The 20,124-nt window shown below is 39.4% G+C and overlaps 1 protein-coding gene across 1 annotated transcript in view; it reads left to right on the top strand.

Annotated features, from left to right (window-relative positions):
- ZNRF2 (zinc and ring finger 2) overlaps positions 1–20,110 on the top strand; it is a 58,915-nt gene extending 38,805 nt beyond the window's left edge. The window contains exons 3-5 of the mRNA XM_005480989.4: positions 12,231–12,336; positions 13,053–13,130; positions 14,248–20,110. Of these exons, the coding sequence (XP_005481046.2) occupies positions 12,231–12,336; positions 13,053–13,110 (164 nt within the window). The 3' untranslated portion in view covers positions 13,111–13,130; positions 14,248–20,110. The remainder of the gene's footprint in view (positions 1–12,230; positions 12,337–13,052; positions 13,131–14,247) is intronic.
- Positions 20,111–20,124: the final 14 nt, after the last annotated feature.

The raw sequence follows: 20,124 nt of genomic DNA, 5'->3' as shown, positions 1-20,124 counted from the left end.
GAACTTCCTGTGGCGAAGCCATGGCAAAATAGCTTCAATGTCACCTCATACTTAATTGAGTTCTTGAGAGCAGGACAACATTTTTTTCTCAATACACTGGAATTGCCTGCCTTTAAATGCATACCTGTGCCATGGGAATATTGTGGATAAATACAGTAAAGCTTTTGACAGCTATAGAACAAGCCCACTTGTTTCTGGAAGAAACAGACAAAATGGGATCATTCATGTGCTGAACAGCTCAAGTTATTTCTTTTGCTCATATGCCACTCCTTAACCCCAGACACCGCTATTGCACTGACAGCGCTGCTGAAGTCAAAGAACAGTTCTTGTCCTAGAAAATGACAGACACACGTGTGAAAAGGACAATTGTTGTCCTAGAAAATGACAGCCACACCTGTGAGGCAGGGGACGTGTGCGGGCGCCGCAGGGAGGGGCCGGCCCGGCGCTGCTGCCGTGTGCTGTGCTCCCTTACATAATGGCAGCGCGGGGCCGGGGACGGCTGTGCCCGCCGTGCTGCGAGTGCGCGCCATGTGATGCGGGCAGACGGAGCTACCTTCCACGGCTCGCACTTAATCAGTCTTTAGCTGGAGAGGTCATTCAGAGGATGTCATAAATCGCGTCTGCAACTGCTGCAGTCTTGTGACTGCTGCGAACTTAGCTCCGGGGGAAATAATGCTCCGAGCTTTGCTAGCTTTCTGTGGTAATTCTGCAGTCTTTAAAGCTGATACCCCTAAAACCTTGAGATTTTACTCATTTGCTAGCAGCAGTCTTTTTCTTTTTTTTTTTCTTTTTTTTTCTTTTTTTTTTTTTAGTTGCCCTGTGGAGACAAACCTTGAAAATATCCCCTTTCTAATCATAGAAAATGGATTTCATTTGCTGGATTTTGAAATAATACCCTTGGAAATCATTAGGTCTTAAAAAAATAAATACCAGAGTACATCTCACTGATCTATGTAGGAATTTCATGATATTTCTTTGCCTAAATTTCTCAGTTTTGTAGGAACTAATACAGATTATTTGCAGATCAGGACTTTCTCCCCCCCCCCCAAAAGAAGTATGAAAGAATAAGCTACTCCTTCTGGCTCAGAAACTGCCCCAAGGGCAGATCGATTAGAAACTACTGCCTGAAATGTCATTTGCAATTTATTTTTTTTCTTCAGATTAAAATCTTGCTTTAAAACCTGCTGCCCTTTGATTGCTTAAATAGTCCTGTGCTTCTGAGCTGCAGACTCACCTTTCAAAGCACAAAAGAAGTCAGTCCAGCTTTTGTAGGGGATTCCAGTGATAAAACAAGGCAAACTCTTCAGAAACAAGCTGGGTGAGAGCACTGCTAGTGTGATAGAGTACTCTCACTTCTAAACTGGGGATTCTTATCACTGCTTACACTGGGGAAAGATTACCAGCTTCTAGTTTCTACTCTAGTTTCTAGTATTTTTAACAAAATCCAGTGATTCTAGAACAGGATGTAAAACACCTACTGGCATAGGTACAAAATACTAGACTTTCCTATTCTGTCCTCCCTGGGGGAACCTCTTTGCTCCCCAAAGTTTGCATGATTTTGTCTCACATGGCTATAGATTTGCTCAGCTTCAGAAATAACCCCAAGTTCTAACACTCAGCTGAAACATGAGAAACTTCACTGGTGTTTAGTGCTGAATTATATTAACACTCATGAAACCTTGTTAAAACTTCCTCATAAAAACATCAACTTCCATTTTAACCCTGCACTACCACCTTATCTGTAATTTAAACCATTATCAGATTTTCCTAATTTTGACCATGTTCCTCATGCCCTCCTTCCTTGTGTGAAGTTTAATTAGGTACTATTGATATGTATTGTTAGGTATTTGATGGTCCCTGTGTAGCTAAGCAGGAATGTAATATTCACTGTTAGTTTTTAGCCCATAAATAATGTTTATTTGTTTGGAATGAAGAGGTGGTGGAAGGAATTGTTTGGTTAACACTTACCTTTTTTCTTCTCCCAGTTCCCAGGAAGTCTATTTTAATCTATGGCTTTATTAGCTGAAATTATGTCATAATGATGTTCAATAGTTTTGGAAACGTCTAAATTGAAAAACAGAAGGAGAAGAATAAAACTTTAAATGGCTGTTGAAATACACAGCCAGATTATGGGCATGTAACTTGGAACAAATACTGGAGAAGTGTCTTTGGGGACGTTTGGTTTTTTAAACACATCTTCCATATTAACCTTTTTGTGTTATTGTTTGTGAATTATCATGATTACTGAGTACTGTTGAAATTGTTCTTGTTTTTTATTTCACTTAGTCACTTTAAAATTTAAAGGAAGGTCTATTGATGATTTTTTTTGTTTGTTTGTTTGTTTTTTTGTTTTGATTTTGGTTTTTGTTTGAGTTTTTTTTTCCATCCTCTTGCAATTCAATACCTACATACTCAGTATCTCACTGGGATAGTAATAACCTGTAGATACCTGTTAGCACCAGAAATACTGTATCTCTATGCTTGCTGCAATAAATTAGAATACTGGCTAATGGGTTAGTGTAGAGTAGAAAAACTGAGATAACTTTGAAAACACTGACTCAATATCTGATGTTATCAGAACCTTTGCATTCAGACATGTTTTGCATTCCATCTATATCACAAGGATAATTGCATTTAAAATAGGAATAGCTTGTAAAAAGCAGTCTGTCTGCTGCAAACAGAAAAGACAGACAAGTAAAAATTATGCAGTAATTTATATCCTTGTCCCGTGTATGTGTGTTAACACCAAAAATTGTGTTAATCTGGAGAAGGCTGATCTAGAGCCTGCTGGGAAAAGTACCTTCTAGGCCTCGCACCTGGCACTGGGGTTAATAAGCCAGACTTCATGCACGCTGGGTTTTGGCACCAGTGTTTTCATTGTCTGTTGCTTGGTAATGCATCCTATCTTCCCTAAGAATAGTGTCTTAGTCACACACACCTGCTTTTTCTCCCCCCCTCCTGTTTTACCTTAGGCTCATAGTTTCATCTTTCATGCCATCTCCCTGTGCACTCATTTTGCATCAGATCAAACCAAACTCCTCTGCTTGCAATGAGTCAGTTACTTGGCCAATGTTAAAAGACTGGAAAAAAGATTTGGCAAAGCTTATTGTGCTTAGGGCACCTGCAGGAAGCCTGGAATAAGAACCTGAAGAAGGACAAAGTGAACAAAACATGGAATCAAATCCTTCATCCAACTTCAAAACAAGTCACCATTAAAGTAACCCATATTCCCCAGACTAATAGGATAGATAACTTCATCTGAGCTGCTTCTCTTCATCCCCTCTCTGCCTCTGTTGTTCAGGGACACTTCCTGCCCTACCCTTCTGTGAAGCTTTCTAATGTGCTTGTTTTCTCTGTCATGTGAGAGTTCCCATGCATTTCATTAGGTCAGTGTGTCCCCATCACACTCCTAGTTCATTGCAAACCATGAAGAATGAAACATCTTATTTGAAAATCTTTGCAATGCAATTTCTCTGGCTTCTGGCTGTAATTTCAGTGATCGTAACGACTGAAGATTTGCCATTTGGAAAACTTTTCTCTGCACTTTTAAGTCTTCTGTTACATTGGGGATAAAACAAATATAGTCACTTAAAGAAGCTGACAAAGCAAAAGGGATTTCCCAAACTCAGTGGGGATCTTTGAGAACTGCCACATCAACATCCTGCACTTGTGAGATCTTATCCAACTTAGATCTTTCCTTCAGCTTGATCAGACTGTCATCTTCTATTGTTTCTAATGCCACATCCGTGCTCTGCCTTACCTGCTAAGTTTTTAAGAACATTGTTGGTGATAACATCCAGTCTTGATTTGCAAAAGTTGCTCATTTTAACAGACTTACAGCATCTGAGTGAAATATTCCTTCTGACTGTAAAGTTGTGGAAAGAGACCTGTTTCTGCACTGTCTTTGGAAGGAATTCTTCACCCTTCCCCTGACCACAGTGGTAGCTTTTCTTCATGAAATCATTAACTCAGATACCCAAGTGATTTACTGCCAGAAGAACCTTATATAGATAAATATTCTTGGGGTTATATGCCTTGGTGGGGTTGAGTTTTTTTTTTGTTTTTTGTTTTTTTTTTTTTTTTGTGGGGTTTTTTTGGGGTTTTTTTTGGGGGGGTTTGTTTTGGTTAATTGGTTGAGTGATTGGGGTTTGTTTTGGTGTGTTTGGGTTTATGTTTGTTTGGGTTTCGGTTTTGGTGTTTTTTTACCTTTGGTAAAGAAGTTATCTGCTATGCAAGGCAAGCTGGAATTCAGGTCTCTCATTTTTCTTGAGTGTACCCTGCATGGTAACCCTGCCTGTTGCTTAAGCAGAAACTGTATAGTTCACCCACTTTTGTACTGGATTTCTGGCCTGCAGTCCCAAGTTTTCAATAGACCTAAGTTGATTTTTTCATCTGTCATAGCAGTTTCTTGGTACTGATATAGATTGGTGGGTATGCATAAGCAGCACTTAAATATTTTGCCTTGTTTTACTCCTGAACAACCAAAAATGATAAAAGATCTGCATGTGTGGATCCCACACTTCTATTCATTCTTGCCTGCTTCTGTAAGTTACTTTCATCCCAGCTCTATTCTATCTCCAGCTCCCTGGAAGAAAGGATCCTCTCTAAATGCAGCAGACTCTGTCAGCAATACAATCTGGTTGCTTCTGGCCATTTAATCAACCACTCCTCCTTTTGTAGCATGCTTGTGGTGCAAGATCCTTTTTGATGGTAAACTCAGCCTTGAGAAGTGTAAATCATTCTTCCCTCATGGAGCCAAGGAGGATGTATTCCCCAAGTGATCCTTTCTTTACGCTGTTTCCTAAGGTATCTTGTTTTGCTGCTGTTTTGTTTCTTGTGGGTTTGCCCCTTTACATGCTGCTTTTAACTCCTGACATTCAAGATTAACACTCGATAACCTGAGAGGTCATGTAATACTGGTGAAAACCCAAGAAAACAGCCTGAAGGCAGCTTCCTTATTCCATGTGCTGCTGTGAGCAGCTTTGTTTCAGGCAGCATGTGCTAGGGCACACCGTTCATGGTGAGATTTCACATGGGGCACAAGTTTGCTATGGCTGCATTCAAGAATTTTTCACTCGGTCAGCTTCTGAGAAGACAAGATTTAAAGTATTGTCCCCCAGAAGCAAGAGGAGATTGCTTCTGATAGGAGAGGGGTAAGCCTCAGGACAAAATACATCATGCCAAGGAAGATACTTCAAGAATTAGGTACCCCTTGGGTCATCCAAAAAACAAATATATGTCAGCTCACTTGAAGTGCCTTAGTACAAGATGGATAAGGCTTGTAAAAAGGCAAAAAGTCTTTTTACATCATGTTCTGGAGGACAAGACTGTTTATTTGTGGTTCAGTTGTGAACAGGTGCAGCTCTTTGGCTGATACCTAGACTAAAATTTGGCAATTTAAAGACATAGTACTTACAAATGTGGTGAATGGAATTTATCTTTAGTAGTCAGTGCAACAGGAGAAACTTATTTAGCTATCTTGAGATTATTTAAAGTCCAAAGGAATCTTAAACTGCAAGAAGGCTGATTAAACAGACATTGGAAAGACTGAAGCAGAAGTTTTAGAGTAAATCAGATAATTGTATTGAGAGCAAATCTTGAATCACTATGGAAAGGCATAGTCACTAGCAGTAAGTCTCAAGATGGGAGGACAAGACATTTCATGGCCACTTACTTGGGCTAATAGAATTTATCTAGTATGAATACCTATTTCACCCCAACAGTCTCTGTCAGCAGTGTAATATGGACTGTGAAAGCTGGTACACTGATAACAACAGCACAGGAATGGATGTGGATGCTTGGAAGTGAGGAGCTTTATTTCTCTGACTGCTTGGCCTTTTTTTTGCAAAGCATAGCTTTCCACTGGGAGCCCCAAGATGCAAACTTGACTTTGTCTGCAAGCAAGATACCTTAATTGGACATTGTATCAAACCTGTATTATTTATACTTGGGATTTAAATTTTGGGTTTTATTGAACCATAACTTGTACTGGCACCCTGTATCATATAGCTCCAGCTGGGTTTCCCTTGTCACTGAAGCTAAATCTCTCTACAGAAGAACTCAGTTTTCTTCAGCATGCAAATCCTTCTGCCTTCTGTGTTAATTAGCTACCTGGATACAATTCTGTTTAGGTAAACTACGACTACACACACTGACTTTTTGACTCGTGCTCGCTTAAATGTATTTCTGTCACTACTGTTTCAGTTTTATCTTTATCTCACCAGAAGTGTTTTTCTCTACCATAGACCCGATTGTTATCTGTCTGAACAGGAAGCATCTAGCTATTTCTCAGAATTTACTAAGCTCAGAATGTCCCACAAAAATTTAAATCCATTTGTTCAAATGTGGGTTAGCTAAGAAACAATGACACTTCTGTAGCCATCTCCTTCTATCTCAGCCTGTTGTTGCTACACAGGTATTGCCACTTAGGCCTAATTCTGCAAATATTTTTCTTGTGGTGTGACTTTCCCTTTGTTTTGCAAACTCCCTCGTCTTTACTTTTGTGTTTTAAGAACAGGGAGCACCAAAGACTATAGACAATGTGTGTGCAGGAAGTCTTTCATGATGGATATCTGTTTGTACATAGCTATCTCAGTCCTGGACCAACACTGAGCAGCGTGAGAGGGATGGGGAAAACAAGGATAAGACTTGGACTTTGAGTAGGAGATTGTAAAGGGCTGCAGTGTGGCAAGGGCTGAAGAGTGAGATGCTGAAAAGCATCAAGCACTTTGTCAGTTTTTGATGAAGTGTCACGTTTGTTGCAGCTTGTTAGCTTGCTTTGGAGAGGTTTAGTTCTTGTATATTGGGGCTGGGAAGGTATTTGTGGCTTGCTTAAGTTCTAGGTATTACCATATGAGTCATGCAGTGCTGTTTGGGGTGATTGTATGCACAAAAAGTTACCACCTGTGCTTGTTTGATTAGCACAAGGGTATTGGGTTTTTTCAGCAGCATGGAAGGGAATTTGGATTTAAGTTATTGACATGCTCAACTTTGTAGTGTTGTGAATCCTGAAGACTGCTTAGCTGTGGTACAAGTTAAAATATTGAATGTTAAATATCTTCCCTTTTAAATTTGATCCAGAGGAGGTGGTTTATACTAGAGCAAAGAGAAATCTTTCTAGTTAGAAACCCACTGCTTCTTCACTACCCTGCTGAGGGTAGTGCATTTCCACTTCTGGCTGTGAAGGCACAACCTTCATAGGTGAACTGAGCTAATGGCTTCAGCTCTGCCTTGCTCAGTCTGCTGACTGACCCTCTAGCTGTGAAAGCTGAGTGGCAAAATAAGCATAAGCAGTGACAACTGAATTATGTTCCTCCTTCTGTTGGGAGCTCTGAGCACTTAAGAATCATCTTTCCTTCAGAGTGTCTTTCTGCCTCAACTTTTGAGCAGCAGTGGATGGCTGACCTGGTCAGACCAAGGCTGACCAAGAATGATCCCTAGAGAATCAAGGGTATTCCTCTTGTGGCAGGGAGAATACTAAAAACCAGCTGTAATGTTAAAGAAACTGCTGGCTCTCCTAGTGCTTAGTGTGCACTGGGAAGGACAGGTTTTGCTTGCAGTCAGTACCAGTTTGCAAAGCTCAGTCACTGAGCTACATGAGGAAAGCACTTCCTGTGCATAGTAGTTTTCTTTCCATTCCAGTGTCTACTTCTCCCAAGGACATTAACCCCATATAAGAAGGCTGTCCATATTATTTGTATCAGATAGTTTAAAATATTTCTCTCTTCCTCCTTCCTCCAGTGCCTGATTTGCAGCAGAAAATGGAATGAGATGATGGAGGGCAGGAGGAGTGGTAGAAAATCCAGGTCTAGAGAGAGCACATTTTAGGGAAAATGAGTGTGAAGAGGAGGAAAGCATAGTAAGAAATAGCCAGAAGGAAATGGAGAGGGAGAAAAACAGATGTGACAGAAGCCATAAAGATTTAGTAAATTAATTCAGTAACATTTAATAAGTGTGTAATCACATACACACATGCTTCCTGCCTGCTGAATAGTAAGGTACCTGTAGAAATGTGTAGGTCCTCCTTGACTCCTTGTGATATCAGCAAAATTGTAAATTTTGCAATATGGATGAATTCAAGCTCTACATCTGAACAAATATATTGGTTTCTAGATGTCTAGAGCTCTGCATACTCCATGTAAAAGCATGCAGAGAGTCTCTAGTACTTTACTAGGACAGTTTTTAGTCATCAGCTTCAAAACAAATACATGGTAATATGTAGTATTTAATAAAGTTTCATCAATATTTTTAATGGCTGATGTTTTACAATTTTAGTGTCAATGCTGTTCAAAAGGTATGTTTCAATTAAGTTTCAGTGTTCCTGAAAGGCTTGATCTTTGTGGTGTCCTTCACTAGTAAGCTACTTGTGATGGCAGCTTCCATGGATGTTTAAGGTTTTAAATTTTAGAAAAAATACAGACATTTTCAAAAATTGTCAATCTGAATTGGGTCAAGGTGTTTCTAACTTAGTGTTCTGTTTCCAGTGAATGCCCAGAGTGAAGTAAAATACTGCAGCTATAAAGTGATAGCTCCCAAAATATATTGACATCTCCATGATTTGTGACTTCAAGTTTCTTGAGCCTAGGGCTATATCTGGCTGTGGTTTAAAAGGCAAAACAAAAAGCATCAGCACAGATTTTAATTACCTTATCCAGACGGTATGCAGTGCATACACTTTTGCAGTCCTCAGTTTAAAGACACTTTAATCACAGATATTGCCTATAATCCTAATCATGGCTGAGGTAGTGGCTTCCATAATTATTAGATACCTTTTCAAAAGTTCTGAGAAAAGTTTTTAAATGCTAAAGTATGTGCAAAATTGCCAGAATGCCTGTTTTTAAATCCTCTACTGCCTATTTTGCTATAAATGCAGAAATGCCACAGAATTTATTTTCCAGTCAAGATAAAAGCAGAAGCTTAGGAGGAAAAATTACTGACAACCCCAAGTTAAAACAGTAGTAACCAGGGATAGAGGAGAAGAGGAAGAAGTAGTTGAGCAGACTCAGGAGGGAAAGGCTATGCTCTTTTGCAAGATTTCATCTTTAACACCAGTCTTTGGCTAGTGAGTACTCGCTCAAGTAGCTGGGAAGGTGGAGAGCGTTTACCTCCTATGAGGGCAGTGCACTTGGATGTGGGGTGTGGTATTTGTCTGTGTCCCCACATGTGAGTGAAATGGAAAAATGTGGCTTATTTCCTCTTCCCACTTTAATTTAGGTAATACACTGATATAAATGTTTTAATCATAAAATTGATGAAGTTTTAAGCTACTTTACTCCTTCTTTTGGTTTGTGTCTTTTGTTGTTGGTTTGGGTTTTTTAAGGGAAAATTTTTAGAATAAAATGTATCTGCTGAATCACTGCTGCAGGAAAAGGTGAAAACAAAAAACCTCTTCAGACTGCAGTAGTTCTGTGCAAAATGATATACAGATTTTTCTGTAACAGGTATGTTTAAAAGTCATTGTTAAATGGCCCTTAAACTGACTTGCATCTGATACAAGCCAGTATGTTGGTGTAGGAGAGTGCAGAACAAATTCTGACCAGATCCGGGTCTAACTGGATTATTCATTCCTTTTTCTTTGTCTGAGATTGATGATCCAAATCACCTAAAATGGTCAAAAGGAAGTCAGATCTAAGGTGTCATAAGTCTGTGAAGGATTGGTTTTGCTGTCATCACTCTATGTGTGTAATTAACTATAAGCTTAATTATATGGGTTTGGAGTATGTTAATGTGCAAGTTACACCTGGGCATTTAGAGCAGTTATTTTTTTGCACTCAGTATTTATGCACAAGAGCCTTAGGTAGGATTCATGAGGTTTGCACAAGTAGGGAATGCTGATTCCTCATTATTGCAGAGGAAGAGGAGCATGGAGACCTGTTAACACAGCCTCTCCTGCAGGGATGGCAGAGCTGCACTGTGTTTCTGAGTCTGCTCTGTGCCAGCAGCAGCTCCCCCTGGCCTGACTGGGCAGAGCCCTGTGTGTGCTGGTGCCTCGTCCCAGTTGGAAAGCCTGGGGTGGAGCCAGGGAGGGCAGCACGCTGTTTGCCAGGGACTTGTGCAGGAGGGCCAGCACTGGCAAAAGGGAGAGTTCAGGAACACTGGAGGGAAAATAAAAGGAGTGTCAGACACTTACGCCAGGGCTGGTGGGAGGTACAAATGTTTGAATTGGCATCACGCCCTAATGTTAGCCAAAAGGTGCAGAACCTTGTTAAATTGCTCAGTGGGAGTTCAGACCCAAGCATTGTGCAGTCTGGGGAGTGCAGGATAAGCCAGGCATGTACAATAGAGAACGATGGGAAAGCTGTTCACAGGAATGCTTTCTTTTATAAACTGTGTTTTTATCGGACAGCTTTTCAATTTCTCTTATCAAAGCTTGACTAAATGCTTCCCTCTTGAGAGTGCTTGAGGGAGTGAGACTGGGATTTAATTCACTAGAGATATCTTAGTACCATTTTGGTTTGGGTAGCAGCTGCTGATCTGATAAAGGGACTCTGTGGAAAAAGTTACTTTTATTAAGTATGCTCTGTATGTATGATAGATGCCTGAATTATTAATGGTGCTGCTTCCTACAACCTAACTGTGAGAAGAGAACTGCTCACAGGAGTTCTTGTAAAGTTTTGCAAAGAGGTGTTCTAAGAGGATGAAGTCTGACAGCATCAGACAAAGATTGATATCTCTGTAGCCAGACAATGTCTGGAGAGTATTTGCTTCCTGGTCAGACATTAGAATACCTTTGTATTAAAAAACCCCAAGCAATCAAATACCAAAATCCAACCTCAAGGAAGTATTTATCCTTAGCTCCCTCTTCTGGGCAAGTTGACAGGTAAGAGTTCTTAAAATATTTTCTATTGTTTTAAATTACATTGTCTCCCTAGTATTTCTAATCTTCTGAGAAGCTTACAGTTTCTGATTGAACAACAGGAGTTTACTGAGCCTAAAATACATTTTAAAATTTTCTTTGTTGTGCTGGATGTATATTGTTTATATTTTTGTTTGAATAGTTTTCTTTATAATAGTTCACTTCATGCAAGATGTTTTTCACATCTCCATCATGGTGCTGCACATGTGGCATTATACAGGATTTTTAGAATAACCAGTGAATGTAGTGGAGACTGAAATAAGCACTGCTTTAGAACCTCAAGCACCTGCAAGACAGCTGACTGTCATTTGATGGAAACAATGTAGACCTAATTTCCTTTTACTTTCTTGCTGCCATGGTAGCTTTCTAGTAGTCCGTCATTCTCTGTATTTGGAATGCCAGTGGTGATGGAGCCACAGGAGAGAACAGCCCAGAGCTGCTGGTTTCTCAGTCATGGCTGCAAAAGGTACTCTCCATAAGCAGTCACTCAAGGTGCCTTTTGGCAATGAAGAGGAAGCTTTTCCCATGAAACCATGGAAACTTGAACATGTGGACTTACTTTGCCAAGTGTGCACCTTTCTGATCTGCCAGTTTGGTTGCTATGTAGTCTCTTGTTGGGAGTGCCCTGTGGAGTGTGAGGTTGTGTCTAACAGGGATTTCTAATCTGCATCTGGCAAACAGGGCCTTATGTGATCTTCTGTTTGTGCTATGACTGAATTGTGCATCCCACATTCTGGCTAAGAGAAGTGTCCAAGAGAGAAGGTTTTTATTAAAAATAATATGTTTTCCCAGAAACTTCTTAGTGAAAGCCAACTCTTCTGCATTCCTAGTAATTTACTTTTTCCTCCTTTTTTCTCAGACTTGGTAATGCTGCAAAAAATTCAGTCTCCAGGACTCATTGGAGCTATACAGCAGTGACCTTTCCTTCATGGAAATCTCACATTCCTACAGTTGGCAGTTTCATACTTTACACTGAGAAAAAGGTGGATGGGATGTAGAACATGCTAGTGTGGTGAGAAGAAGTTGAAGGTGTGAAATATGAGTTACCAGCAAGGCTGGTGGAAGAAAGCCAGATGTATACAAGAGAGATGAGTAGGAGAGTAGAAAAATCAAATGACAGGCTAAGTGTTTAGAAGCTACCTAGTTATTTACCTACAGTGCCTTGTCAGAGAAATGTTACATTCAGGCTTGAACTTCCAAGTTAAAAACTGAGCATGGGTTCTCCTGAATCTTCAGTCAGTTGGTGTGTCACTGATCTTTGCCTTTCTGCAGGACAAAAGATATCTTCTATGGCTGTCCATGATGTTCTGAATAAAGAACATTTTGCTTGTAGTAGTCTGATTCTTAACCCTTTCACTTTGTGCTCTTTCCCCAGAGGATGTGCTGAGTAAAGACGCTGGGGAGTGTGCAATATGCCTGGAAGAGCTGCAGCAAGGAGATACTATAGCACGGCTGCCTTGCCTCTGCATATATCATAAAGGGCAAGTATTCTTTACTGGAATGGATGTAAAATTCACAAGGTTGCATTTATGGGTAACTCTTCTTAAGGGGTGCCTAAAGAAGTGCTTAAACTTAGTTGCTTTTTTGCATTTAAAAATAACAAAGAAACAGCAGTAGCAGCCTTAAAGTTGTTTTTTAAATTATATGTTTCTGCATCTATACCAAATGCATTTGAAGTTCATTTTCCCTGCTACAAACTCCTCATTCTTGGAAAATCACCTGGATGGGGAAGGAATGTGTATCATGGCTGAGGAGTTAGGTCATATGGGCTTAAGTTTCGTCAAATGCTAATAGAGTTGGGCAGAGAGGGGAGGGGATTGGTTTTTTAACCTCTTTCATATTGTTTTTTCATAAGTGTCTGTACTTTACAGAAGGTAAAATGTCAGTGAATGATACAAGCAAGATGATGTTAGTAGCTAATTAACCTGTGTATGAAGTCTGTAATTTGTAAAATGTTTCCTTAGAAAATTTTAACACTTAAGAAATTTAGGTTTTCAACACTGTTTAATACCCAAGTATTACTGTAGTTTGGGGTTATTAATTTTTCCAGTGATGTGTGCATATGTATATACTTCTTTGTATAATATAAAATTCTACTAGCCATTGAAATGGAGAAACCAATTTATATTCATATCCTACTGCTAAATATTACTTGTATTCATGTCAATTGTTCTCATTTTTGTCATGTATCCAACAGCTGCATAGATGAATGGTTTGAAGTAAATAGATCTTGCCCTGAGCATCCATCAGATTAAGACAAGACTCATATTTTTAGGTAATGTTTATTTATGTTCCAACAATAAATATCTTGACTACCTGAAATCACTGTACTATTTCTTTTTAATTGTGAATTTACTACTGTGTCTCAGAACTACAATATTAATCAGTAAGAATTGATGTATATTGCAATATAGGCAGAAGGTTTCTACATCCTTGCATGGCATGGTCTTTCCAGTTTTAGTACTGGAAAGTGGCAAGTCAGTGTCAAGAAACCTTTAGCATTAACTTTCTAAGAGGATTTTTCCATAGAAATGAAACAAAATTAAAATAATACAACTGTGTCATTTTGGATTGTTCTGTGAGTACTGACATGTATTTCTGACAGAAGTCTTTTGGAATCATATGAAAAGGTTGAAACTAGGTATTTTCAAAACTACCTTAATGTTAATGCATTCCAGAATGTTTAAAGCATATAAATAAATGAAAAATGTTGACATGCTTCTATCCCATCTCACAGAAGTTTGCATTTTTCCAGCTTATGTTTTGTGTTAATGGTTGCAGATCTGCAATCTCTGTTAAAAGTTTAAAGCTTTATTCTTTAGTTGACTGACTCAGAAACTTTAAGTTACATTAAATAATTGCCCCTAAGCATTGCAAAGCACATCAACAATCACAATTCTTAGAGAAATAGAGATATCTGAAATCCTATCTGGTAGCTGAGAGTTTGGTTTTGTTGTTCTGAAGGAAATGAAAAATAAAAAATCTGAAGTATTCATGACTAGCATTTATTTGTGCATTTGTTTCATGTTGCTTCGTGTGCCTGTGTTGTAGGGCTAGCAAAGAAAACCTCAAGGAAGATATCCTGCTACTGAGATAACTGTTTTGATCTCAGGCCAGTGTTAGCCAAAATTAATAACCAAACACATTTCCTATATTGCCCCCAGTCTCTGGTTGTGGCAGAAGGCTGCATGCTGTTCATGAACACCTGTGTCTCTGTACATGCTCATGGCTGTCCAGCCTCATGTTAAATTCTATTTGCTTTTTCCACAGCAGGGATGGTGATAACTGGGGACTTAGGAAAAAAGGGGAGGAAAACTCAGTTGTTGTGCTCATGCTGTTTGAATGGTTTCTGTACTGAAATAATGGTATTTTCTCCTCTGCTTTTCCAACAGCTGCTTCCACTGATCAGAAAACATAGGAGATGTGAGGTTCTCTTGCTGAACACAGCGTGCCTGGCTTGAGACTTAGTTCTTTGTGGCTGAAAAAGGCAAAGATGGACAGTGACACGGAGAAAGCATTGCAGACACCGTTACTTGACAGTAGTGCTCAGTATACCAAACACTCATGCAAAGGACACACAGGGATTTTGAAAATGCTGCACATCCTGTAACAATCGACTCCCCAGAGACATTACTGACACTGTTTTGTATCGAAGGCCAAAGTTCCAAATTTCAGCCTAACTTCTGGTTCTGTGAAGAAGCGAGTTATTGGACATGTTTCCTACTGCCTCCAGTGGAAGTGGAGACGTTCGATACGTGCTCTCTGAGACCCTCGCAGGGGAATGGCCCCAGATCGGAGTGGGAACGTTTTCACCTTCTCGTTGGCTGAAGAACAGTACATGGCAAACTAAATAAAATCTAACAGTGTGACCTTAATTTACTGAATTCACACCCTGTTTTACGTTCTTCACTTTTTTCAAGAACAGAAAACATAACCCGCTCTGTGTAGGAATACTGTATTTCAAAGTTTTGTAACTAAACCTTTGTCACAATGCAGTCCAAAGAGTAAAACCAAGACAGGTAACTAATTTATATTGATCAAGCTACAGAGATTGTTGAAATCTGCACATTGTATTGCTATTTAAGTAACTAAAACGTCTCTTTTATTGCTCATGAGTCAAAATGACAGAAAGAAATGCAGCAAAGCAAAATCTTACAGCTATGCAACTTTTTTTAAAATAGGAAAAAGAAATGAATTACCAATTTTAAGTGCTGCCAGTTAAGGTAATTTGTTTAACGGGTATTTTTTTAAAGATGTTTCAGGTAATTATTTTATTGTACTACTCTCATCTCCAGGCTGCCTCCTGAGGTGTAAATGAATAACTGCAAGTGTGGGCATGGGGAGAGGTTTTTATAGGCATGGGTGAGATTACATCGAGATGGGATTTGTGTTTATTTGTTGAACATGCGCAAGTTCATGTTTCCTTGTTTGAATGTGTTTTTTGGTCGCAGGATCTGTAGTACATTGCATCTAAACCCTTGGTGTCTTCGTGTGGAGACCACCATTTGACAGTGTGGGTTTTTGTTTAGTTTGGGTTTTTTCTATCTTTTTTTTTAATTCATCTGCATTTGTTTAATTTATTATTATTTTACTGTATTATATTGGTATACCAGAGCTCCACAAAACGCAGGTTGTCTCTGGGTGGATACACCAAGTAAAACTGTGGATATGTATTAGTTCCCACAAAGTATCACAGTTAAAATTGATTTTTTTTTTTAAAGACAATGAACTGGAACAGATATCAGGGTTTAGAAGCATACTTTTTATATCGAGAACTAATTGTAGTAGTTTCTGAATTTCACAACACAGGGAAGAGTTTATGAATATTTATTAGCAACAGTATTCTTAGTGAGTTTCAATGGCTACAATAAGTTGCACAACACTTCAGACTTTTTTTCTTGTACATAAATAATTCTGGTTGGGTTCTGGTTTTTTTTGTTTTGTTTGTTTGTTTTGTTTAAGTACACATTTCTCTCTGTTGCTGCTGTGATTATATCAAAAAGGGCAAAGAACAGGAGCAACTACTGTCGGGAGAAGAAGTGCAGTTAATGTTCTTAAACTCTCCCATCTTGCTGGAATAGCAGTTCTTCCCTTGATAACATTTTCTCCTGAATGTTGCTCTGTAAAATGCCTTTGTTGCGCTGCAAATCTAAAGGAGTCCAAACTAGATAATTGTCATAATTGCCAGTGCAGTTTCTATACTTTTGGGCTTGCATCACTGGTTTCAGCTGAACCTGTAAGCTATGGGGCCCTGTTGAGTTCTCTTTTTCAGTGGGAGCAGAATCATTTTGTCACACATTTGATTCTGTAGTCACATCAAATGTACAGTCATTCCCTGTACAGAGTCCTTTTTTGATGAGAATATTTGTGTTGCCTTGTATTATCTTGGGGGAGGGAGGGAGGGGATGTGGAACTACAGCACCTGTGATACTCAAATAGTGGTGTTGCCTGCAGGCCCATTTTCCCAATGTTTTAAACTCCTGATATCTTCTGAAAGTAAAACTTTTCCATTTGCATTGATTTAATGTTTACTGTTGGCTTCATGCCTGCAGAAACTCACCTGTAGCCATGTAAAGGGGGTAGGTCAGTGTTTTGATGTCCTGTGCTCTGAGGTCATAGATAGTCTGGCTTGAGGGTTAAGTACGTAAATACAAGAAACATAAATCTGTGTGCAACTTGAGCTCGGTTTTGGTAGTTCATACTTCTAGTTCACTTACTGTTTCCTCAAAACCCTTCAGCTTCTGTATTCAGATGGAAGTAGCTGATTTAAAGACCCAGCAGTTGGGACTGTTGTCCCATGTTTAGGAACAGTGTTGGAAAAGCAGGTCACTAGCTATTGCACTGGTGAAGTTTTTGCAGGCAAGAGTCCATGGCTGCTTCCATCAGCACAGTAGAGCAGCAGTTGCTTGGATTATTTGAGGAACTGATACAAGGTGAGCTTTACTTTGATGTTCTTGGTATCCACAAATCTCTTCTTAAAGACAATGGGAGGTTTTCTTGTATCAAAACCTGTAAGACAGACCAAGCCTGGAATGACCCTGGAAGCATGAGTGATGCTTGGGTTTGAAAACACCAGTGGAAACTCACCTAGGTACGCTTTCTGTCACCATCAGCTGGTGATGACCATGCTGTAGGCACAGCTCTAGTCACAGACAACACCTTCATTTTGAAAATGTCCTCACAGGGGTGTCAACTCATTGTGCTTCAGAAGGGAAAAATAAACACCAAACAAGTCCTGTATCTCAAACAAGGAACACCACACTTGTCCACAAGAAGCAATAACTTCAATTTCGGTGCAATATGCTTCTTTGCCTGTAAATATCTTGAGATTGCCAATTCTGTGCTGTTTCAGAGTATTTTCTGTCATCTGGCCTATATCTTCCCTAAGTATGTAAGGGTGTGAAATAATTCCCATACTCAGGTCTGCCATAAACATGCTGCTTGCCAGCAGGGGAAGAGTAGATTTGACACTGTCTTGAAATGTGCGATTTTTCTGAACTTGTAACATACCCATGTCTCTTCAGTAGCAGCTCGTGTTTTGAAGTTCATAGTGGAGGTGGCTGTGAGTTGGTTTGTATTTAACCATACCCCGTACAATAACAAGGGAGTCAAGACTGCTGTCAGCACAGGGCACCCTTTGTCCTGGCTCTTACAAGTCAGTATATATATAATGCTTCCCTTTGGAAGGAGGTAGCTCATTTTTTTGCAGTGTGTACATTCAGCAATGAGTTGAGCAGGATGTAAAAGCAAAAATACGAAGCACACCACAAATTATTGGTATTTTAATTTTGGGAGGGACAAAGCTAAAAACAGATGGTCTTATTTGTAGTCAAGTTAGCTGTCATAATCAAGGGGAAGTGTACTGGGGTATTTTGGAAGGGAAAACATGTAGGGTATGTACAAAAATGTGGGTGGATACTTGTGACCTTGGTTTTTTTCCCTGCTTCTCCTCTTATGATGTAAAGGGGGTTTATGACTGAATCTCAAGATTTATACATTTATCCTACTTCTTAATTTTAGGAGCACTGGGTTTTTAATTAAGCCTTGCTGAAAGGCTGGAGAGCTGATACAACAGACTCCCAGGAAACTGAAATCTCAGCAAATATGGGAAAGAAAATTTTTATTGAGAAATGTGGATCTTGGGTGTTTATGGAGGGATATGTGTAATATGCGAGATGTGCTGGAGAACGCTTTTAGTGCTCTGCCTTTTCTATGTGAGGGCTTTAGAAACTTGCTCCATTTCTTCCATGTTCCATCAAAAGCAAGGGACTTGGCACTTGGATGTTACTATCTCTCTTTGTAAATGGTGGCAAAACGTTGCTTTTGATGCAGGCAGTGATCTCTCTGAGTTTCTTGTGGCTTTTAGCCATTTTCCTGTATTGAAGGAGTATTTGTGTGCAAATTTGGTACTAATTCTGCTGTGCTGTTGGGATTTTCCTGCTGAGAGACTACCACACACCTGGGAGTGCAGAAGTGCTACTATGGGATCTTCCAGCTCACCTTTGGTGGTGGAGGATCATCTCTTTTTTTGATGAGTGCTATATTTGATGATTCACTTTCCAACCCTTCTGAGCTTTAAAGTCATTTTAGTATCCATTTCTTCTCTGCCTAGCTGAAGATGAGATATATGTTAGGCCATATTCCTATATGAATAGGCTTTCCATTGGCATCAGCAAAAGTGATGTAAGAGGTTGTAACTGTAAGAGAAGGCTTCTTATGGATTTCCTGCAATCCAGCCAAATGTGTTTTTTTTCATGCAGCTCCTACCACTTAACTTTTTGTCATTCAAAACACTCTGTGTGAGAAATCCACGACAGAACTATGTCCAGGATTTGTTTTCCTGAATGAAAAATCTGTGATGTTTCTGTTTCTCCACATAAGTAAGCTGCTTCTAAAATCAAGTTGGAGATGGTTTAGCTTGTTGGGGGTTAAAAAAACCAATCCAGTCCATACTCTCAAATTACATTTGGTTATCTTACTCCACAATTATAGGCTGGCTTTCCAAGCTGCTTGTGTTCTGTAAAGTCATGTCTCAATTAGTACATCAGAGCTGATGATGGGATAAGCTGTAAAATGACCTCACTGTGGGGCATTATTAGTTGTTGAAGACTTGCTCAGGTAAACCACCATAGGAGTAACCTGCACCTGAAAAAGGAATATCCTGCACCATAAGAATATCCTGCACCTGAAAAAGGCTGGACTTGGTTCTGTCTTGGATTTAATAAGTTGCCAGTGTAAAGAAGTAGAAGGCAGCCAGCCCACTCACTGATCTTTCTGGCAGCTTTTAATCTATGTGTGTTTGTTTGAGAGACTTTTGCCCTTGGGTGTGCTTTGGCAAAGATTTTGCAACGATAAATAGGATTTGCTCAATTTTGGCAGAGTTTCAAGTGTAAGTAACCCGACGTTGCAAGAACATAATCTGTTGCTGAATCCTGTTCCTCTTGTTTTCTCTCAAATCTGTCCCTTTTAATGCTGATATGTTATATTTCATAGTAAACACTTCTCAACACGACTGGTCACAAGCTCTCAAGGTGTGAAATTCTAAGAGGAAGAGACATCAAAGCTTGATTCTATGCTCTTGCATATATTAAGATGAAGCTGGAATATTTGTTACCATACAGTGAAGAATTCTCCCCTAGCTGATATTGCCAAAGCACTATAACTTTCAAGGAAGAAAGGAGGTGGCTTAGCTGTAGAGGGGATGCTTTAGTGAGCTACATAAAAACTACTTGTAACAAATTTTAAGAGCTGCGGTGTGGCACTGAATGAGTGGTGATCCAGCGTTAACCTTTATCCCTTGATTACAAACCTCATTCTGGCTCTTCCACCCTTTGGCAGATACCTGCTGGGAGGGAGCAGAGTGTGTACTCCCTGTTTTTTTGTATGCCTCTTCCTACAGAGCTAACCTTGCCCACGGTGAGTTAGAGGGAAGTCCATGCTAGTTTCTGAAATGCCACCTGTATGTGCAGTGGTAATGGACAAGATACCTTCCTTCATTACCCGGAGCAGAAATTGGAATGTAATTCGCAATGTCTAATGTAAATGTAAAATATATTTGTTTGTTTTGTTGTTTTTTTTTTAATTGAGCAGTATGATTGCAAGTTGACTTAAGTTGTTCTAAGGTACTCTTTTCAGTGGTTTGCCAGTACATAATCACGAATGAAAATATTTTTTTATTGATTTTTAGGTTGTATGTTTAACATTCCATTCATGTAAAATATGTACAAATATATGTAATAAATCTTTTGAAGCACAGTTTTCCTCACACT

The sequence above is a fragment of the Zonotrichia albicollis genome, chromosome 1 (assembly GCF_047830755.1).
Source record: "Zonotrichia albicollis isolate bZonAlb1 chromosome 1, bZonAlb1.hap1, whole genome shotgun sequence".
Taxonomy (NCBI): domain Eukaryota; kingdom Metazoa; phylum Chordata; class Aves; order Passeriformes; family Passerellidae; genus Zonotrichia; species Zonotrichia albicollis.
This window is presented reverse-complemented; position numbering and strand designations above follow the sequence as displayed.